Here is a 22,197-nt window from a genome sequence, read left to right as displayed (position 1 = left end):
ATTTGTTTTCAAAAAAAATTAAAGAAACAACTTTAGCTATCTATTTTAATAGTTTTGCATCATTGTTTTGCACTTGTAGGCTTTATCTTCATAGTTTTTTTTTTTCTAATTTAAATTTATTTAATTTCTTATCATAGGAATATCAAGAAATTATATTGTATTGTGGAAGAATCACTGCCACCAGTAGTCAAAGTTCAATGGGAGGGCAAGGAACCGATAGTTTTAAACTTGATGTAGGATCTCCTTTATGGAGACATGCCACAAGAACATCACAGGTTTCCAGAGGTAGCTCATATATTTGGAAGTGTAATTATGGAGACATCCATTCAGTAGCTCATATTCTCGAGTCAAACTTCATTTATGGACCCTTCTGGTAAAGGATTTTCAATGTGCAAAGGCACGGATGAGAGGGGACTATCTAATGCACCAATAACTTTATTTGTAAAAGAACAAGAAATTATTGATAAATTGATAAAATGATCAAAACAAAGTTTTTATCAGCCTCCATTGTCAAAGAAAACAATGCAATTACCCATGGAACCAATTGTATCCTCTAAACACCCATTCTTGCAAGTACCTATACTGGGAGTAGAAGAGGAAGAAGTAGAAATTATTGCCTACAAAAGAGGTCCACTGAACACCGCATTTAAAATGGTGGCAAAAGAGCTTGCTGATCAAGCCATTGCACGTTGCCTCTATGCCAAAGGCCTTCCTTTCAATGTGTCAAGATCACCATTTTGGAAGGAAATGGTGGCAGCCAACTCCCAGGTATGAAATGGTTCATTCACTTTATTGCAAAAAGAAAAGGCTTGTGTAGAGAGAGCCATTCAACCAATTAGAAATTCATGGAAAACTTTGGGTGTTTTCATTGTTTCGGATGGATGGAAAAATACAAGAAACTAGTCATTGATTAATGTGATTGCAGTGTCACTCAAAGGGGCAATGTTTTTGAAGGTAACTATTGTGACAAGAAGTGAAAGATTCACAATTCATTTCTAAAATTCTCATTGAGGCCATAGAGATGGCGAATAGTGAAAATGTAGTTCAAGTGATTACAGATAATGCAACAAGGGCTTTGGACGAGGGTCGCTACAACCATATTTTTTGGGCACCATGCATTGTACACTCCCTAAACTTGGTCATGCAACAAATTGGCACTCAAATTGATTGGGTGGAGCAAATATACCAAGAGGTAGAGGATATACAAATTTTGTGATGAACCACATGTCACAATCCATTTTTAGATCATTCTTCAATTTGGAGTTGTTGAAGGTAAATTGTAATTAGTAAATTTCATTTATTTATTTAATTTGAATATGTTTTATGTCAAGTTCAATCATCAAATTATATATAACTTTGCTAAATATTTATTGACATATTGTTATAATTAACTTACTTAGGTGGCTAAAACCCAATTTGCATCTCATACTATTGTTATCAAACAACTTGTCAAGGAGCAATAGGCATTAAGCCAAATGGTAATTTCTAGCCAATGGATGTAGGGAAGGTTTCGTATTCAAAGAGGGCACAAAAGGTCAAAGCATTGATCTTGGATGAAAGCTAGAGGGCTCATGTGCAATTTGTATTAGATTTCATGGACCCTATCATGACTATACTCCACTTTGCTAATTTAGATCAGCCTTGTTTGGGGTATGTCTATGATGGCATGGATACGACAATAGAAAAGGTAAAACTTTCTATACAAACACATGAGGATGACCCCACAAAATTTGAAGCCTTATACAATCCACTTGAATCAATCATTCTGACATTCGTCATCGTTGGGAAAAGATGGCTACCCCATTGCACCTCCTTGCATATGCCTTTTCTCCAAGGTACTATAGCGAGGAAGTACTTGGTATGCCAAATAGAGTAGCACCATATGCGGATGAGAAGTTGCTAGTGGATGCTACAAAGCTTTTGCAAGACTCTTCCTAGACGATGAAACACAATATAGTTAGAACAAAATTTGGGTTATTTACTTCAAGAGCAAAACTTAGTCCTCTTGCAATAAAGGACCAATTTGATATGGTAGCTATTACATGGTAGTACCTGTATGATCAACCTGTTTAAGCCTCTACAACCTCTTGCAATCAAAATCCTCTCACAAGTAAGTTTTAATTGTTTTTTGTTTACCACATGTATTCTACAATTCTTTAAATCATAGTTCAAAAAAATGCCAAAAAAACGCAGATATTGTGATATCTCGCGAAGCATTGGGGCCGCTGAATATAACGCAGTAAAACTCAGCGTCGAATTTAACCAAAAAATCGCAGCATTGAAAACATGGAAATAACACGTTAAAATGAAATACTCGCCAAAAATGTCATTGAAAAGTCCATTGTCCATCGTTTAGGGTTTTTTCACTTTATTAACATTGATTCACCGCCTCTTCTACCACCAAGCCCCTTCTTATCTCCCAACGACATTGTTATCATTCCTTTGCGACTACAAGACGGATAAACTGAGTCAAGGACCAACAATTTGCTTTGCATTCCGCGATTTGACATTGTCGGATAAAGTGAGTCAAGGCATTGCAGACTGGACAAAATCGAAAGACATTGCGCCACTGGAGAGTGGAAATTGGACAAAATAGACATTGAAGCCGAGGTGCCAGTAAATTTTTAATTTACATTGTAACTAATAAATATTAATATATATATTATATACAGCATTTTCTTTTTTTTTTTCAGATGCTGACAATATAAGACTTAAGTTTTAAATTTGGTTTTTTTAGGTTGAAATATAATTAATATTATATTGTTATTAATTAATAAATTATAAATACTAAATATTGAATATTAATAATTGTACTGTAAAATTGTAAACTATTATATTTTAAAAAATTTAACAGATGCTAGATAAACTATTAAAATCTAAATTTAAATAAGGATATTTATAAATATGTGAAAAAAGTTAAAAACGGTAAAATCATTAATCTGTCATTTATTAAAATTTAATACTAATATAGAATTATTAATAATTTAATATCTATTAAATATCATCATTTTCATTTTCCATAACTCTAGAATTATAAATATATAACACCATTTGCCATTTTATTGTATTTTAATTTTCGAGTTATTAAGAGATTTATAAAATAATAAAATTATATAAATTAATCCTTAATATATTTTAATAGATCTATGATTTATCCCTATTAAATAGACCTCATTCCAGTTTATTTGGTTAACCTCTGCATTTTCGGAATCGCACCTGATTTATGTTTTCTAGTTTCATTATTTAAATGTGATTTGTGCTTTTTAGATTCATACTATTTTAGAAATTGTTACAAATTATGTTTGATCTCAAACTTATCTAATATTTGATTTTTCATTCTTGTACAGTGGACTTATGTGTGTCACTGAAATAGGATGATTGGTGGTGGCAGATCAAAGGACCCTTTATGGAAACATGTTATCCCAGGAGCAAACAAAGGAGATGTCCAATGTATCCACTGCCTTAAATGCATGACTTCAGGCACAAGCCAATTGAAATATCATCCTGCAATAATATTACACCATGTGACAAGTGTCCGAAAGAGGCTACAAGAAAGGCTTTGACAAGCCTTAAAAAATATGCACAAAGTAAAGCAGCAAAAAAAAGGATATTCTAGGCCATGGCAGCCCCAAGGGGGACTTTTAGTTCTATAGGATCACAAACAGGTGGAGAAATTTCTTCTTCTATTGGGCCTCGAATATAAGGATCCGGAAGTGTGAGTGGGTCTTTAGCAGAGTTTTGGGTTCCACGTAACACTCCTGGTGCTCAACCTGGCTTACTAGGTACTACATGGAACAAAGAGATGCATGAGAAGACAAAGGTGGCAATTACGAGATTTTGGATCCAGAATGATATTTCCTTCAATGCTTTATGTAGTCCATATTGGGATCAAGTGGTAACTTCCATTTCTTTGACTGGTAAGGGGTTCAAGTCCCCAACTCCCTATGAGGTGAGTGGGCTGTTGTTAAATGACGAGGTAAGAAACATTCATCAGCTTGTGGAAGAGCAAAGAAAAGCTCGGGAACAGAAAGGTTGCACTATTATATCTGATGGGTGGACTGATGGCAAGAATAGGGCGCTCATCAACTTTATAGTTGCTTCAAGGGGGTAGTTGGTATTTCTAAAGTCAGTTGATGCCTCTGATCAAGTAAAAATGCAAAAAAATTGTGTAAAATGTTGGATGAGGTGGTAATAGAAGTGGGAGTGGCTAATGTCATCCAGATTGTCACTGATAATGTAGTTGCGTATGTGGTAGCCATTAGACTTCTAATGGAGAGACATCCCACATTGTTTTGGAGCCCTTGTGTTGCCCATTGTCTCGACTTGCTTCTGCTTCTTGAGGATCTAGGGAAATTGAGCTGGGTGGAGAAGGTGGTTGAAGATGGAAGGAATATTGCGAAGTACATCTACAATCATACATGGGTCTTGAGTCTTATGAGAGAGCACACTAGTGGTAAGGATCTTGCACGAGCAAGGGTCAGACGCTTTGCTACTAATTTTCTAAACTTGCAAAGCATATCAGAGACATTGTTAGACCTCAGGCACATATTTTTTGATAAGAAATGGTTAGAGAGTCCTTATGCCAGGAAGCCTGAAGCAGAGAAGATTGTAAGGATTGTGTTTGATGGTAGCTTTGAAAAGCTAATGGAGGAGACCCTCAAAGTAAGTTTTCAAATCTTAATTGATGATTTAGTATTTAATTTGAAATATTTTCATTGGCTGATTTTGTATGTTTTATTATGTCTAGGTGTCAGAACCATTGGTGAAGGTTCTACGAATTGTGGATGGGAATAAAAACCCCATGGGGTTTCTATATGAGGCTATGGATAGCACAAAAGAGGCCATTCAGCACTTGTATAGGTCAAATGAGACCAAATATAGACCCATATGGAACATCATTGATCGTAGGTGGAACCGACAAGTCCACCAACATATTCATGCAGCTACCTACTTCTTGAACCCCAAGTACTATTTCTCCAACACTTTTAAAGCAGATGCAGAGGTTCAAATTGGCTTGGACACATGTTTGGTTGCTGGTATGGACCTCTAAGACCTCATATTTGATGAGTTGCAGAGCTACAAAAGGGAAGAGGGGCCATTTTTTTCTTCTCCTGATTGCAGGCGTAGAAGATACACCTTGAAGCCAGGTGAAAAGGAAAATGTGTTTAGTTTTATCATACCATATATTTCGCTTGTGAAGTTTATTGGAAGTTTTACCACATCATAAATGGTTTTTATAAGCCTTGTAGATCTGTGGGGGGGAGATTATGGTGTCACAATGCCTAATCTTCAACAGCTTGCCATCTAAATTTTATCGCAGCCTTGTAGTGCTTCTGGCTACGAGAGAAATTGGAGTACTTTTCAAAACATACACACAAAGAAACATAATAGGTTGACTCAAAAGCGCCTAAATGACTTGATTTATATCAAGTACAACATTTTCTTGCACGAGAAGAAGGTGAAAGGGCAAGCTTCATATGTAGCACTAGACTTGGATGACATTGATCCATATTCAGCAGATTGGATTGCTCCTCCTAATGGTGAGGGTGCAGATGCGGATGTGGGCGAACCTTTATTGACAGATGAGTAGCTAGCTGAGTTTGAGATAGAGGCAAATGATTGGGATGTGGATTTGGCAGCATGTGAGGAGGAACCTGAGCTTGGTCATCCATCAGAGGCTTATGTGGAGCGTGAAGCACCTACTAGGGCACCTGTTGAGGATGTTGCTACGGCAACTACTTTAACACAACTCACCCAGTAGCAGTGATCGTTTTTGAGTTTTACTCGTAGATGCAATTTATGATTGCTACTTTTAGTTTTCATTGATACTGAAACTTGAACTTAATATGTATTTAAAAGTTGTAGTTTCAAACTTTCATGGAGATTGATTGCTATATGTATTGCACTTATTTATATTTTGATATTATACTTGTTTTTGGGTTTATCATTCTATTACTATGTTAATCTAGTAAGTTTTAGTTGCTATGAAATTATGAATTATTGTTTAACTCAGCACTTTGCTTCATATATGGTAGATATCTCAAATCATTATATGTTCTACAAATTTAGTGTATGTATGCATTTTTAAGAATATTTTAAGAAATTGTATATTTTCAAATGTTCGATAAAAGTGTCGATTTATTGCCAAATTTTTCGCCAAGTTTTTGCCGATTCCAATATTTTCAAAAAATTTGGGTTAGCTGAGATATTGCCAATACCGAATTTTTCAACTAAGTTTAAATTGCTTTTCATTTTTATGTTTTACTTTAATAATTAATTTTGTAATTGTGAACATTGTCCAGGTTGCAAGTTCTTCTATTGCTGCATGGAATTGGAGTACAGACCCCTTTATCCACTTAGTGAAGTGTAACCAGTTGAGCTCTAAAAAAGCTGAAGATTTGGTTTACGTTCATACCAACTTGCGTCTTTTGTCACATAAGGAGGATCACTACAAAAAAGGGGCAGCCAAGCTTTAGGATGTAGAACCTAAGTGTGCAAACTTGGATGCAACAATTCAAGATCTTACTACAATCACGGATGATGATGTTGATAACATCATGACAAATAGTATATCTAGTGTAAGTGGAATCATTTTTTGTTCAAATGATCTTGAGCTTGCAGTGGTCGGAGGAGTTTGAGATGATGTGGAAATTTTGTGAATCCATATGATTGAGATTCAGACTGATGAGCATTGTATGATGAACTATATTTTCATTTTGTAATTGTGATGTTTGCTGACTTACATTGGAATCACAAATGATTGAAATATAGGATATGGTTTATAATCGTATTGAATATTTGAATATGTATTGGTGAAGTTACAAGATATCAAATGTTTTAATTTTGTATATTTCTTTCATTTCTTTGCATGTATATGTGTAAATATATATATATATATATATATATATATATAAACGTATCCACGTCCCAAAAAAGAATTGCACATCCACACACCTCTTTCCTACATCCAAATCAGTAACTAAGCTCACAACCAAGCCAAACACCTATTTGGGATGTAAGACCCCACATTTGTGGAAGCCTAGAAGAGAATTTCATTCAATTTATCTCACATGCTCAGATTTATTACCTCTATTTTTGACCTCGTAATCAAGCTCGGGTGGAAACTGAACCTTGCTAATCTACCAACATCCAAAGTAGCCACAACCAACACCAATTTGGCATATGAGATCCCATGGTTATTAAAGCCTACAAAAGGATTTCTTTCCGTTTACCATATTTGTTTTCTGAGATTTTTAACCCTAGGTTTTGACCTCATTACCTGTGTCTATATATTTGTGTGCTTTACAACTTACAGTGACTATTAATTTATTAATTATTAATTATCGTTAAATAACTACATGCTAGAATTGCACATTCCAAAGGTTAAGTTCGTTCTTGTATAACTATTTTTTGTTAAAAAACAAATGTTTCAAGCACTAGAATATTAAAGCAGATATTTTAATGCGAACTATTCCTATACTACATTTCCGTGGCAATCGATTTCACTTGATGTGACAGTGTCTCTAGAGATAGTTTGTGTCAAGAATGTAAGAATTGCTTGCCTGTGACAAGATAAGATATACTTCAAAGGGTCCTATCTAAGGGTATGAAGCATTCAAATCCATCAATGCTGCAATTATGCCGAAACAAAACAAGAGAGTTAAGAATGATTCATATCACTTATCTGGTAGGTTTTAATTTTCGACACATTTGGGCAAGTTGCAAAAAACCCCAGCAGGTTCATATTTCTACAGCTGTCTATGATTCATATCACTTATCTAGCAGGTTTTAATTTTTGACACATTTCGGCAAGTTGCAAAAAACCCCAGCAGGTTCATATTTCTACAGCTGTCTACAATATTCTCCATCTTTCCGCATATTGGCAAGTGCATTTATTTTAATTTCCTTTAGACCAGTTCTATTATTCTTATTCTCTCAAGATTCCACTTATAAACTCACACAATCTTACCCAGAAGCATGAATATAAGATTCCACTTATCAATGCCCCTAATTCTAGTATTTTAGCTAGTAAGCTTAACTCTTAAGAAACAATTTACTTCATATTTAAAAAGGGAATCCAAATAAGAGTATCCACTAGAAAGAACATATAGTTTTTGTTTCAATTTACAAAGCCAAGAATACTACTTGTAATGAAATCATTCTATTAAGGTGTGTTTTAAATCAAATATGGAGCTCATAAATCCATATTAAAAAAACGTCCAAGAAAAACTGGCAATATTTAGATAAAAATTTCTTCCTGAAATATAGTCAGAATTTTCAAAAGTATGTTTCACTTTCCATTAACCTTATTCAAGGCTGTAATAAATATAATTACTATAAAGCAAGGATTAAGTACTATATACATAAATAAAGGATGGTCCACTTTACCTAACATAGCAAGGCTCGTTGCGATTTTTAACGGTGCAATTAGGATCATATTTTTCTTTCTTCTTACAAGGCCATGTTGATTTTGTATAATGCACTCCTGCATGAGTGCTTCTTATCTCACAATATGGAGCATCTGTCTCTATCATCATCCTCTCTAAAGGAATACCAGATAGAACTTCAAGATTCTCTGATGTCTTCAGAGAGCATCCATTTATACCTGCAAAAGCCTGAAAGTTTGTAGAAAATCAAAGAGACTGGGAGATTATACTTCATGATATCATACCCTACAACAATAACAGTAAGCAAATGAAGATGAACCACCGATTGAAGCTCCCAAATTATTTTAGGAAAAAAAATATCACAGGATTAATCTTTTACATATGAACAAATACGAGGGATTAGTTTAGGTACAATGCTAAGTTAGCCAACGCCTTGGGTCTCAATTCAAAGAAGATACTCTGTTGCTTTTATTAAGTGCATCATAATAAACTATAAAGATATAAACTTAATGAATTGATATGGAAAATGTTTTTGAAGCAGCAGAAACTAAGGTCACAGTATAATAAGACAGGAACAAGAACATGTGAGCCCTAGGACTGTAAATAATCAACAAATTCCTTTGAAGAATTGTTTTTTCAGAAAGAATCTGATACATGTGGATTGTTTGCAACTTTACGTTTTTAATTAAAAACAATGAACATCAAATATGTCTCTAACGTCATTGAGAATTTGTACACAACCTAGGTCAAAGTCCATTAACTCACCTATGTATATATTGTCAAACTTCAAAAGCTGATCACGTTCTTCTGCAGATCCAGTGAAAGAGTGAGCTACTCCTGAAACCAACCTGCCATGCAAAAGATAATAAATTTGTTTTAGTTGTTGGCAATATGGTCAGATAGATGTCCTGATGGTTGTCATTTATAGCAACATGTATTCAGTATTTTCATTTATGCATTTAGTGTTAGTAAATTGTCTAAGTGTTAGACAGTTTGCAGCAGTACAGAGAACAGATCTTAAGAGTACAGACGACTCGTTGAGAGTTAGCTTATCCACAGTTAAGGAAAGCTTCGTGACACTGTCATGATGATGTGATTAAGTGCAAGGATGTGTACAGACAGTACGCCACAAGTTATGATTAAAATACCAATGCGGGTATTTAACCGAGTAGAACAGAGCATATCAGTAAACAGAGTTGTACGGCTTGAGGAATTATTTTGGTTACAAAATAATTACTAAGTTATGATGAGCTGACCATGTGGATATTAATCCATAAGTTATTTTATATTATGTCAAGCGTGTAAACACATGAAAGCTGACTGAGCAGAGTTTCGTGAATGTGCAAGGTATAAGTAAAGATCTTATAGTGCGCAGTTAGTGGGAAGTCCTATGAAGTCGTGAGATGTTCTAATTGTGATACGAACTATTATGCAAGCCTTATGTGATGCGAGATCTGATGTTTGATCAGAGCAAGTGCAAGTTACAGCAGCGAAGCAAGTATTGTATGTATACCTATCTTGTGAAGAACTGAATTGTATTACTGCATGTTAGGGCAGTGGGCTCTTCTTGCATACATTGTATTTTTTCTACCAACTCCTAATAGGGTTGAGGCTTCTAACAAGGCCTAGTCTCCTAACAGGAACTCGAGACACTATATGTATTTCATAGACTCCTACCAGGGTCAATATCTTTAACAGGATCCTGTTGTTTAGTGAATCATCTAGTGGATATCATCCCCACCAGAGTTTTCCCTTGGCCAGGGTTTCCCTAGCTAACAAATAATGGTATTATGAGTTATCTATGTGCATAGTTATATTTACTGTTCAGCATTGTTGGTTTACTTTCATATGCAAATTATAAAGTAATTAACAATATACATTTGTGGGCAAAAGTTTGTAGAATACTGATTCACCCCAACTCCCCCCTCCCCCCTCAGTATTATCTATTTCTAACATTAGTTTATAATATAACACCAAAAAATCTCCCTTTCCATTTCATTATTGATGCAACTGCCCTTTTGTGGCATGGGCCCCACAAGTCATCTATTTGGGGTTATTGATGGTACTGTCTCTGGTGGGTGAATGAGGTCTTTTGGTCCTTTTCTTTATTTGATTTTTCATTTTTAGTTTTATGTATGTGCATTGCTAGGAGAAGAGTTGTTAGTTTGGATTTTTGGGGTGGATAAGGACTGAAGTGATCTTGCTATTTGTATTGAAAATAGCTCAGAAAATAAAGGATTAAAAAAGGCTATGCAGTCTGCACTTTATATTGCATGAGTTTTGGTATTCGTCAGAATATATAACTAATAGGATATAAAACAGAGAACCAATTGAGCATTTGTATGAATCAATATGTTCTAGTTTGATTCATCATCAGTTGGATTCAAGTGCATACATGCTGATGGAGCTCTAATTTTTTCAAAAGATTTAGGGTCTCCATTTGAGAAATAAGGTTGAAGACCTATCACCCACCTCAAACAAGAGCATGGGATCATGCATTGTAGGTACAAGGGTAGAACTGTGAGTGACGTCAAAACTTGAGACATAAGATGTTCATATAAGTAGATGAAGAGGCAATGAGATTTTGATTTTTAAGAACAAATGTATATGCATATATACTATGGAGATGAATACAAGATGTATACCTATTACACACAAAAGCATAATATTAAGTAACAAAATTCATCTGATAAGGAATGTCTTTTCAGGAAACAACAGCACATAACATTGTCATCAGTATAGGCAAGGATGTAAGGGAACGTCTACTTATAGATTTAAGCATCAAAGTATAAGTTCAGTGATTTAGAGAATGATCACATGCCATGGAGGGTTCTTAGAGATGAGTCAGAAATGATACTGAGAAGGGAGCACCATGTAATTGAAATGAAGTCCAAAATCAAAGTCAGGATGGATAGCAGTACATACAATTGCACTGATATAAGATTGCATGCTCAGAAAGAAAATACAAAATATTTAAGTCTGAAAAATATCAATGAAGATGGAAACTATTATAATGCGTACTTGCCATATCTAAAAATGAAAGTATTGAGGATGGAAGACATGTTGCATTTCTAGAGGGATATACAACCATTCACACTTGCACAGAATAATCAGACGTTTCAAATACAGGAAGGCATCGAGCAAACTCGTTATGCTGCAATTACTACAAAATGTATGGATGATGTTAGAGGTATTATCATTTTCTTTGGAGACCTGAGATAATAACTGTCGGGCCTGAAGATATTGGGATGATATTACCAGTAAACACAAAAAGCAAAGATAAATCACAAGACGTCACAAAGGAATAGCAATTCATTTCCATACCAAAGTTACGCTATGAGGCAACAGATATATATTAAGGGACCACAATAAGCAAACATCCCCCTCATTTTTGTCAAGGCTAAAGACATATGCTGTAATTTCATCAAACAATTCACATGCAAGGGATGTATGACTGATATAGTATTTCAGCTGGCTTAAAATGACTCTTTTTTCAATTTGCATCAATGAGAATCTTGTGCTAGAAGACTCCAAATGGACTACACAATGACCTAACGTGAGTGTGCTACTAATTTTGTCAATATTCAGTGCATATATATGATCTAAGCATGAGAAATGAACACCTACAGCCAACTGACATTTTTATAAACAATTGGTATGCAAACTAACTAGTTGATAAATAATGATATTGAATTGTTTAAATGACACCAGCAACTATTATCTTCTTAATTGCAATGAAATTTCAAATACAATACTCATGAAATATGGCCAAGACTTTTGGCATTTACATGGATTACAAAATGATAATGCTGGTATAATGCACACTTACAGCTGATACTCTAAAAACAATACTAACAAAGAAACCTGGTTGTAGATGGCTGTAATAATTTCCTTCAATGTTGCCCCTTCTGCTTTGCTTTTTCGAACTGTTTTTTCAGATCTGCTTTTTTAACTGCTTTTTCAGCCTGTTTTTTCGGTTCCGCTTTTTCGGGCTGCTTTTTCGGTTCCGCTTTTCCGGACTACCTTTTCGTATCTGTTTTTTCGGACTACTACCATGTTAAATCTCAAGACCATATCTTTCAATGGCGTCAAGATTTTCAGCTTGAAGGGATTCCGTCCTTCAAATTATTGAGACATAATCTCCAAAAAAATTCTCAATTTCTTTGATATTTCCAAGCATACTTAAAAGAAGCTCTTCCATTTCTTTTATAGTGTTCTCACAAGGGTTCCATCCTTCGTTTTCTCAATGTGGGATAAAACATAACTCCCTTTATGTAACTTATGTCTCCAATGTGTTATAAAATAAAGGGGACTCTTTTAATTTAAATATTTCCTACAAACTAGAGTCTATGCATTAATAAAGTTAAATATTTAAATTTAACTTTATAAAATAGCTTTATCAATGCATAACAAATCTTATCAATGATAAACAAGTCTTCTTGTCGATTTTAAACAATTACCATCGACATACCACTGCCACTGGATGTCCGACCATATCCAAGATGACTTACTATAAATAGTAAGTATGCCCAAGGTTGCCTCAAAACCCCACAGAAAGACCTGCAGCTGAAACTATCTAGGCCAAATGGCCTCTAAGTCCCTTTAATGTCCTAGTTAGTCTACGGGACCGTAGGGAAATAGGCTAACGACAACATCATGCTATGAATGCTAAAAAGGGGACATTACAGTCCGCCCTTCCCAATATTGCTTGTCCCCAAGCAATGGTCGAACAACAACCCAATCAATCCACCTGGATCCCAAATGTAGTCATGAACTATACTGCTGTCAGTCAACATAGGCTCCTACAACAACCTCTGAAAATTAACCAAGAGGAATCCATAATCAAATTGGCGAATACAACTCACCCAAACTCCAAAGTCAGGAACCCATGCGAAACAAGCTCTCGAAATATCAGAACCCAAGTAGAGTAGATAACCCAAACTACTAACATAGTAAATACCATCAACACATCCCACTAGCCTATGTGGAATGTACAATACAATTCTGCAACAACGATGAATACTCCCGCATGAAACTGCACCAAATACAGAGAATCCACACATTGTACACCTACTGCAATTAACACAACTCTGCAGATCACCGGTCACTGTCTCATAACCATAACACCCATGCACTACTAATGGTGAATAGTCATTACACGGTAGATAGCAAAAATGAGAGCCCAGACCAAACTTGTCTTCCATCAACTCCTCAACACATGGATCAAAAGCAAACCGATGAACATATCCTACAGTGTAATGCCAGTAAAAAGAACCAATCCCAGTCAAAGACTCATCCTGCAGACGTGATACAACCAACTGTGACTGATCATCAGCTAAGTTAGAGGATGATATAGCCAAGAGTGCAGAATCAATAACAACATCACTAGTCTCTGTGCCCTCCAAGACAAACATATCACAATGCTCGGCTGCAACACCCAACTCAGTTGAACCTGCCTCTAGTGGAAACGGACCAAATATGCTAATACTAGTGTCGTGGACAGATATATCCTCATCTCCACTACCTCTATCAACCTCAACCATGGACATCCGCGGATCACCAGACACCACAGCTTGTGACTGTACAGAATCTGGTAAAGACTGCAGTCGCTCTAACTCCATGGTCACCTTAGCCAAATGAAACTGTGACTCCTCGAAAGCCAACTGTGTACTGTCAAGAATCTCAGAAGTCACCTCGAGCTGCTGAGTAAGTTCACTCACCTCATCTTCCTTGGCCAATAATGCTTCGTATGCTGTACTCCCCCACTCCATAAGATAATCTCTGTCGGCTACCAACTGCATATAATTCTGTCTCAAAATCCGAATAGCCTCCCATAAAGAGTGGATCTCTATCAAGGAAAGATAACTGCCTCCCTGCTCATCCCTCGTAGGAAAACCCCATCCATAAACTGCTAACAACTGACGAGCAGTGTCGAAATGTTGACAAGCGATAGAAATGTCTCGCTCACTAACTCTCAACTGACTAGACACATGATGGCACTGGCTAGACTGTCTCCTACAAACCTCCTCTGACGCACTGTCTAAAGGAGTATCCTCAAAGTTACTGGTCTCTAGAGTATTACCATCTATATCCTGCAAATCAACTCCAAAGCTCATATCAACATACGGAGTATCAAAGTCTGTAGCACTACTGTCCAACTCCTCTGTACCAAAAGAAACTGTCAAGGAAACTAAGTCTTCAAAACTGCCCACTGCATCCTCCTGGATGTCATCAATGCCAATATGATCCTGGGACTCATCTGTACACACTGCCAAATATGAAAGATCATCAACACATTCCAGCAAGAATGGTCGACTGGATATATGAACAAAGCCCAACACCGGTGTATAAAAACTAATACCAACATCGGACAAGCTGCTAGCACAAGAAAAGACAACACCGTGCAATCTGCTAATCAAATCCATGATAGCACCCAAACAATCACTGCTACCAAAAAGTGTTAAAGATCTCCAATCAACTGAATCCCAAATGCCAATGAAACAATCTCGAGTCCATATCCGTAAACTAGAATCAGCTGGTAACTCAAGCAAACTCCTCAACTGAGTAATATGACCAATACCAACTAATTCCACATACCTGTCTGACATTGTCCCTGTATCCTGGATGTGAATGCAAGATGAACTCACAGCATTATCAACGACCACATATGATTTACGTGCTGCAGAAAGCTGAGTATCAGGAGTGCAAGATGAAACTAAACTCAACTCCATGCCATGCTTATCCCCATGTCTCTCTCAGTCCTGTAATGCCAATGGAGTATTCACCAAAGAAGCTTGAGTGTCCTCAAGCTCGAGAAAAAGCCTGTCAACTTCCTCCTCCTTCCTCCTCAAGGCATCTGAATAGTCTCCAACAAGGCTAAGAAGATGGTCACGATCTGATAGAAGATGTAAATAACTCAACTTAATCGTTCCCATTCCTTCCCTAATCGCCTGTAAGTCAACACAAGAAGACTTTGCCTGAACTCCCTTATGTCTACCCTGTAACTTAATCATCCGAATGTGATCCTCTATCATATCCCGCATCCTGTCATGATGAGATAATGAAGTCACAATACTGTCTTTGCTCACCTTCAGCTGGTTGGACAAATCATGCGGAGTTCTACCAACCTCAACCTCATGTGACGAAGCATCTAACTGTGCCTGGTACTCTTTCTCAGCAAAGTCATGAATGCTCACTTTCTGATCAACTGTACTATCCTCAAACATGACAGTATCCTCAACTGCAGTAACTTCATCCAGCCCAACTGTACTGGAATCACTATCTGTGTCAATCACGCAATCTGGTGTGTCTGTGATATCACCTTCTGATGCAACTGGCTCAACCTGCACAACATCTTTAACCCCTTTTGCCTGTGAAGATGATGCAGATAAACCATTACCTGAAGATGTGTTAATGTCTCCCTGTATTGAATCCGCATGTCTGTTAAACTCCTCATACAAGTTTCTGCCTGTCATAGGGAAGGTATGATCCCTAGGCCTATCAATCAAGCTCTTTAACCACGTACATGCCATAGGTGACAAATTCCTCTCTTTTGTCCAAACATACCATAAGTCTTCTGCCAAAAGTTTAGAAATTTCATCCTCCCCCTCAAACAAGATTGTGAACATGATGGAGTGCATTGATGCCAATACTCTGCTAGGATGAAACTCGTCCATAATATTCCAAAAATGTATTAAACATCTTGCGAATGTCACTAATACAACCAATTGCCAGCATAATATTTTCAAATCTACACCTTGCAAATACTTCAAGTAATCTTGCCCTCTTTGTGAAATAAGGGTCCCGAATGTTGTCCAACTTTTCAAAGCTTTTTACCATGGCATGAAGTACCTCTTTCATAATCTGATCGTCATAAGAATCAAGGCCAACTATTATCCTCATGATTTCACTAATGCAAGAGAGAACTGTAAGTTTTATTACCTCATCGTGATGTCTCAATAATCGGAGCTTAACCAACAAACCAAATGCTGGAGATAAAGCTGTTTGCATAGCAACGGGTCTTGATTGATCAAACTTGCCTAAATAAGTTTCCAACTCCTCCAAAGTTCTTAGAAGGTCCTCTGTTTGCTGAAATGGACAATCTAATTTCTTCTTTACATTGTGCATTCTTTCTTCCAAATCCTTGTCTCCTGTTAAAGCCATACTGATAATTGAATTCAATCTGAAATAACCCAATCAGGCTAGCAGGAAACCGCTCTGATCAATATTCAGTGCATATATATGATCTAAGCATGAAAAATGAACACCTACAGCCAACTGGCATTTTTACAAACAGTTGGTATGCAAACTAACTAGCTGATAAATAATGATATTGAATTGCTTAAATGACACCAGCAACTATTATCTTCTCAATTGCAATGAAATTTCAAATACAATGCTCATGAAATATGGCCAAGACTTTTGGCATTTACATGGATTACAAAATGATAATGCTGGTATAATGCACACTTACAGCTGCAACTTATAATACCCTAAAAACAATACTAACAAAAGAACGTGGTTGTAGATGGCTGTAATAATTTCCTTCAATGCTGCCCCTTTTGCTGTGCTTTTCCGATTTGCTTTTTCGAACTGCTTTTTCGGATCTGCTTTTTTAACTGCTTTTACAGACTGCTTTTTCAGCCTACTTTTCCGGTTCCGCTTTTTCGGACTGCTTTTTCAGCCTACTTTTTTGGTTCCGCTTTTTCGGACTACTTTTCGTATCTGCTTTTTCGGACTGCTACCATGTCAAATCTCAAGACCATATCTTTCAATGGCGTCAAGATTTCCAGCTTGAAGGGATTTCGTCCTTCAAACTATTGAGACATAATCTCCAGAAAATTTCTCAATTTCTTTGATATTTCCAAGCATACTTAAAAGAAGCTCTTCCATTTCTTTTACAGTGTTCTCACAAAGGCTCCATCCTTCGTTTTCTCAATGTGGGATAAAACATAACTCCCTTTATGTAACTTATGTCTCCAATGTGTTATAAAATAAAAAGGACTCTTTTAATTTAAATATTTCCCACAAACTAGAGTCTATGCATTAATAAAGTTAAATATTTAAATTTAACTTTATAAAATAGCTTTATCAATGCATAACAAATCTTATCAATGATAAACAAGTCTTCTTGTCGATTTTAAACAATTACCATCGACATACCGCTGCCACTGGATGTCCGACCATATCCAAGATGACTTACTATAAATAGTAAGTATGCCCAATGTTGCCTCAAAACCCCACAGAAAGACCTGCAACTGAAACTATCTAGGCCAAATGGCCTCTAAGTCCCTTTAATGTCCTAGTTAGTCTACGAGACCATTGGGAAATAGGCTAACGACAACATCATGCTATGAATGCTAAAAAGGGGACATTACATATGCATTGAAGTTTCTTAAGTTAGACTTTGTGAATCAACAGCAAGTAGTGGGAGGGCTCACGAGTCCATTGCATCCCGTGAAAATGAGAAAAGTTGGAGAACATTGATGAGCATGATCCTAAAAGAGTGAAAATTGTAGCATTCAGATTGCGGTCTCATGCTGTTCTATATTGAGGATATTTGTAAAGTTCAAGAAGAGAATAGGGAAAGGGTAAAATCGAACTATGGTTTGAGATGCTGAAAAATTTATGAGCTCAATTCTTACATTTTGAATACCAGTAAAATATAATTTTAGATCTATCATTACTTGAAACAAGCAAATAACCACACAGTGGAAACACAACAACAAGAAGCAATAATGCAAGATCTGATACCAAATCATAATAATTTATTCATAGATATAACTGATTACATGCAATGTGTCGGGCTGTAAGGCCTTCCCAATTACAGTCAAATACAAAGCAAGTAATAGTTCTGCAAAATCCCTCAAGATCCAATCCAAACACTATCCCAACTAGTCCAAATCTGTAATATAACAGCAATCTGGAAGAAACCACCAAGGAAATCTAAACTTGTGCTCGCAAGCCCACCAAGCAATCTCCTTGTTTTCCAGCCGCAGCACTAGCTTTGCTCCAACTTTATCCAAGATCCAAGTGTAAACTGCCTCACATTCGGTGCTCTATCCACACACTCACAACTCCATCATAATCCTGCTCTAAATTGCCTCACATTCGGCGCTCTGTCCACAAACTCAAGAAAAACTCGCTCTTCAGCTACTCTCCACACTCACTCTTCTTTCAAATGAATGAATCATCCCTCCATGAATGAATGCTTAAAAGACTCCACAAGACCCCCTACTTATACCAATCTAAGCCACAAGTTGGCCACAACACAAATTAAATACCCATACATAAATTAAATGCCAAAAGTCGGCCTCCAACATAAAGTAAATGTCCAAAAATTGAGACCCGAGCAAAATTGCAATATCTCCTAGCTACGATTGAATTAGAACTTGTGCTTCGAACTGAAGGTAGTAATTTAGGCCCTTTACAACCCTTGAAATGTGCAAAGGTTGTTTCATTAAGGATGTTTGCGCATCCATCCCAAAAGTCATGCATAGAAACCTGTCATGCAAACTGCCAGAAATCGATAGTCCAGGAGAATTGTCATATCTCCCAACTTATAATGAATTAAGACTTGCGCCTTTGACAAAAGGAAGTACTCTAGGCCCTCTTCAATCCCTGAAATGCGCATCCTCTCATTCATTGCGCAAAATTAGTTACACAGCTTGCAATAGGCACCTAGAAACCAGAAAACGCAACTCCAGCAACAAGGTAAAAACAGCTCAAACTTCAACTCAATCCATCCAATCTCTATGCAATCACGAGGAAAGGTTCCCCAATGTGTCTCCAACACATCCCTAACCATGAAAAGAATAACTCCACCAAAATCCAAGCTCGATGCTCCTGCATCAGACTCCCCAGGTAAATAGAAAAGTATGCCCCATACTTTGATGCCCAAAGAAAGATCTGCAACCAACTTCATCTTTACCAAAGGCTTCCACTTCATCAAAATCAATATAACAAATCTGAATATCAACCATCTATGCTTCATCCACTAAAACATCAGAATCAAATATATATCAGCAGCCCAATCAACATGCTCACACCCAAGAACAAACTGAACATAATGCTTCATCAGCAAATCCTCATGCACATCAGCAACTAATGAATCCACACCAGCAACAACAAACTTCACATCAATAGCAATACGTAGATCTCCATCAACACATGCCAAACTCACAACACCAACAATCTCATTACTCACAACAAGATGCTCTGCAACATGCAAGTCACCACCAACAACAACTAGATCATCCACGACCAAGTGCTCTACAATTTCCATGTCAAACCGAACCGACTGATCGTGAAAACCAATGTCTATCCCAGCATCAACAAGGTTAGGAATATCTTCAGCAACAACCTCCAGCAGCTCTACAGGTTCTGTGTCAGGCTCCACAAACTGATCAACAAAACCAACCTCTTCCACCTTGACCTTGCTATGCCACCTTCTTTCACAAACAAGTCTCTTAACCGGCCAAATAACTCTCTTCCGGATTGGTAGACTCCAACTCCACAAACATCTACGGAATGCCTTCCTCATCCTGTCCTTATCTCGATTAGCCGAACTAGTTTCAAACCGAGCAACCACCTCCTTAGCTCGATTAGCCAAACTAGCTTCAACCCGAGCAGACATCTCAAAAAACCTCCTCTCCAACACACCACGGAGATTTCCAATCATCTCAAGGTCCAATCCTCTCGTAGTCATCTTCCAAGATATTCGCAAACCCTTTGCAACAAATCCTTCCCACGCTCCTCGTGACAAGCTTGAATTGTTTGCAAGTCAAATCGCAACTTGCCACCTCGCATGAACAATCAGGAACCACATCACAAGTCCAAGACCACGGATCTGCAATCCACAAACTCTCTATGATCATGCCTCAACAAGATTAGTTTTCCATCTTTGCATCCATCGATCCATCTGCAAGCCCTCTGCAATTGCAAGTCAGAACCACAATTTGCCACCTCACAACCAAGAGATCTAGGCCTCTAGAAAGAAAATCCACCAACAGATCAAAATCAACTCAGATCTACTTCTCCAACCCAAGTCCTAGTGCAAACTACCTCAACTTCGGCGATCTGTCTACACACTCAGGAACAACCTTCACTTTGATACCACCTGATGCAGCGTAGGGCAGGATTATCCCCAAAGGAGATGTCCTAGCCCCCAACAAATAACCACAGAATGGAAACACAACAACAAGAAGCAATAATGCAAGATCTGATACCAAATCATAATAATTTATTCATAGATATAACTGATTGCATGCAATGTGTTGGGCTGTAAGGCCTTCCCGATTACGTTCAAATACAAAGTAAGTAATAGTTCTGCAAGATCCCTCAAGATCCAATCCAAACACTATCCCAACTAGCCCAGATCTATAATATAACAGCAATCTGGAAAAAACCACCAAGGAAATCTAAACTTGTACTCATAAGCCCACCAAGCAATATCCTTGTTTTCCAGCCACAGCCCTAGCTCTGCTCCAACTTTATCCAAGATTCAAGTGTAAACTGCCTCACATTTGGCGCTCTATCCACACACTCACAACTCCATCATAATCCTGCTATAAATCGCCTCACATTCGGCGCTCTATCCACAGACTAGGAAAAACTCGCTCTTCAGCTACTCTTCACACTCACTCCTCTTCCGAATAAATGAATCATCCCTCCATGAATGAATGCTTAAGAGACTCCACAAGACCCCCTACTTATACCAATCCAAGCCACAAGTCAGCCACAACACAAATTAAATACCCATACATAAATTAAATGCCAAAAGTCGGCCTCCAATAGAAATTAAATGTCCAAAAATCGATACCCGAGAAAAATCGCAGTATCTCCTAGCTCCGATTGAATTAGAACTCATGCTTCGAACTGAAGGTAGTACTTCAAGCCCTGTACAACCCCTGAAATGCGCAAAGGCTGATTCATTAAGGATATCTGCGAATCCATCCTGAAAGTCATGCACAAAAACCTGTCGCGCAAACTGCCAGAAATAGATACTCCAGGAGAATTGTCATATCTCCCAACTTTAATGAATTTGGACTTGCGCCTTTGACAAAAGGAAGTACTCTAGGCCCTCTTCAATCCTTGAAATGCACATCCTCTCATTCATTGCACAAAATTAGTTATACGGCCTACAACAAGCACCCAAAAACCAACAAACGTAGCTCCAACAGCAAGGTAAAAATGGCTCAAACTTCAACTCAATCCATCCATTCTCTATGCAGTCATGAGGAAAGGTTTCCCAATGTGTCTCCAACACATCCGTAACCATGAAAAGCATAACTCCACCAAAATCCAAGCTCGATGCTCTTGCGTCAATATGAATATGATTCAGTGGTGCAAAAAAAATTGAGCTTGTAAAGCAAAATGGCAAGTAAAAGGGGTGGTAGCAATCAGAATAGAGCAAAAAAAATTCTTTACAACCTGTCATGAGAGAAGAACTAGACAAAGGCAAGAATGTTAAAGCTTACTTCCAAGAAGGTAAGGCCTTTGAGGTGGGGTATGAGGATGCCAATCTTCTTAGAGAATTGGAATCCCTTGAGAAGTATGATTTGTGATGAAGCCCATAAGGCCATAGATTTCCCTCAAAACCCCAAAAGGGCAATGGTAGCCTAAGAAGATATCTAGGAATACCAAATCTCTGAAAGTTGATTGGAGACAAAAGTCCAGTGTAAGGACAAAGTATATGTTGTGAGGTTTTCACACCATCGCCCCAAAAATTTTGGGGACCCCATTTTTTGGGCAAGCCTTGGCAATTTTCACGAGCGTTGGAATTTTTTCAATTGCCTTAGCAAAATTTGGA

General features: G+C 37.3%; 1 protein-coding gene across 1 annotated transcript in view; it reads right to left on the bottom strand.

Moving 5' to 3' along the window:
• LOC149541231 (TatD related DNase) overlaps positions 1–22,197 on the bottom strand; it is a 59,628-nt gene that overhangs the window by 22,879 nt on the left and 14,552 nt on the right. Inside the window, exons 9-10 of the mRNA XM_089802243.1 lie at positions 9,153–9,235; positions 8,389–8,605 (exon numbers count right to left, since the gene is read on the bottom strand). Of these exons, the coding sequence (XP_089658369.1) occupies positions 8,389–8,605; positions 9,153–9,235 (300 nt within the window). The remainder of the gene's footprint in view (positions 1–8,388; positions 8,606–9,152; positions 9,236–22,197) is intronic.

The sequence above is a fragment of the Cupressus sempervirens genome, chromosome 9 (assembly GCF_028749045.1).
Source record: "Cupressus sempervirens isolate cs-2001-9-10 chromosome 9, ASM2874904v1, whole genome shotgun sequence".
Taxonomy (NCBI): Eukaryota; Viridiplantae; Streptophyta; class Pinopsida; order Cupressales; family Cupressaceae; genus Cupressus; species Cupressus sempervirens.
The sequence above is the reverse complement of the archived record's forward strand: the minus strand, read 5'-3'. Positions and strand labels throughout refer to the sequence as shown.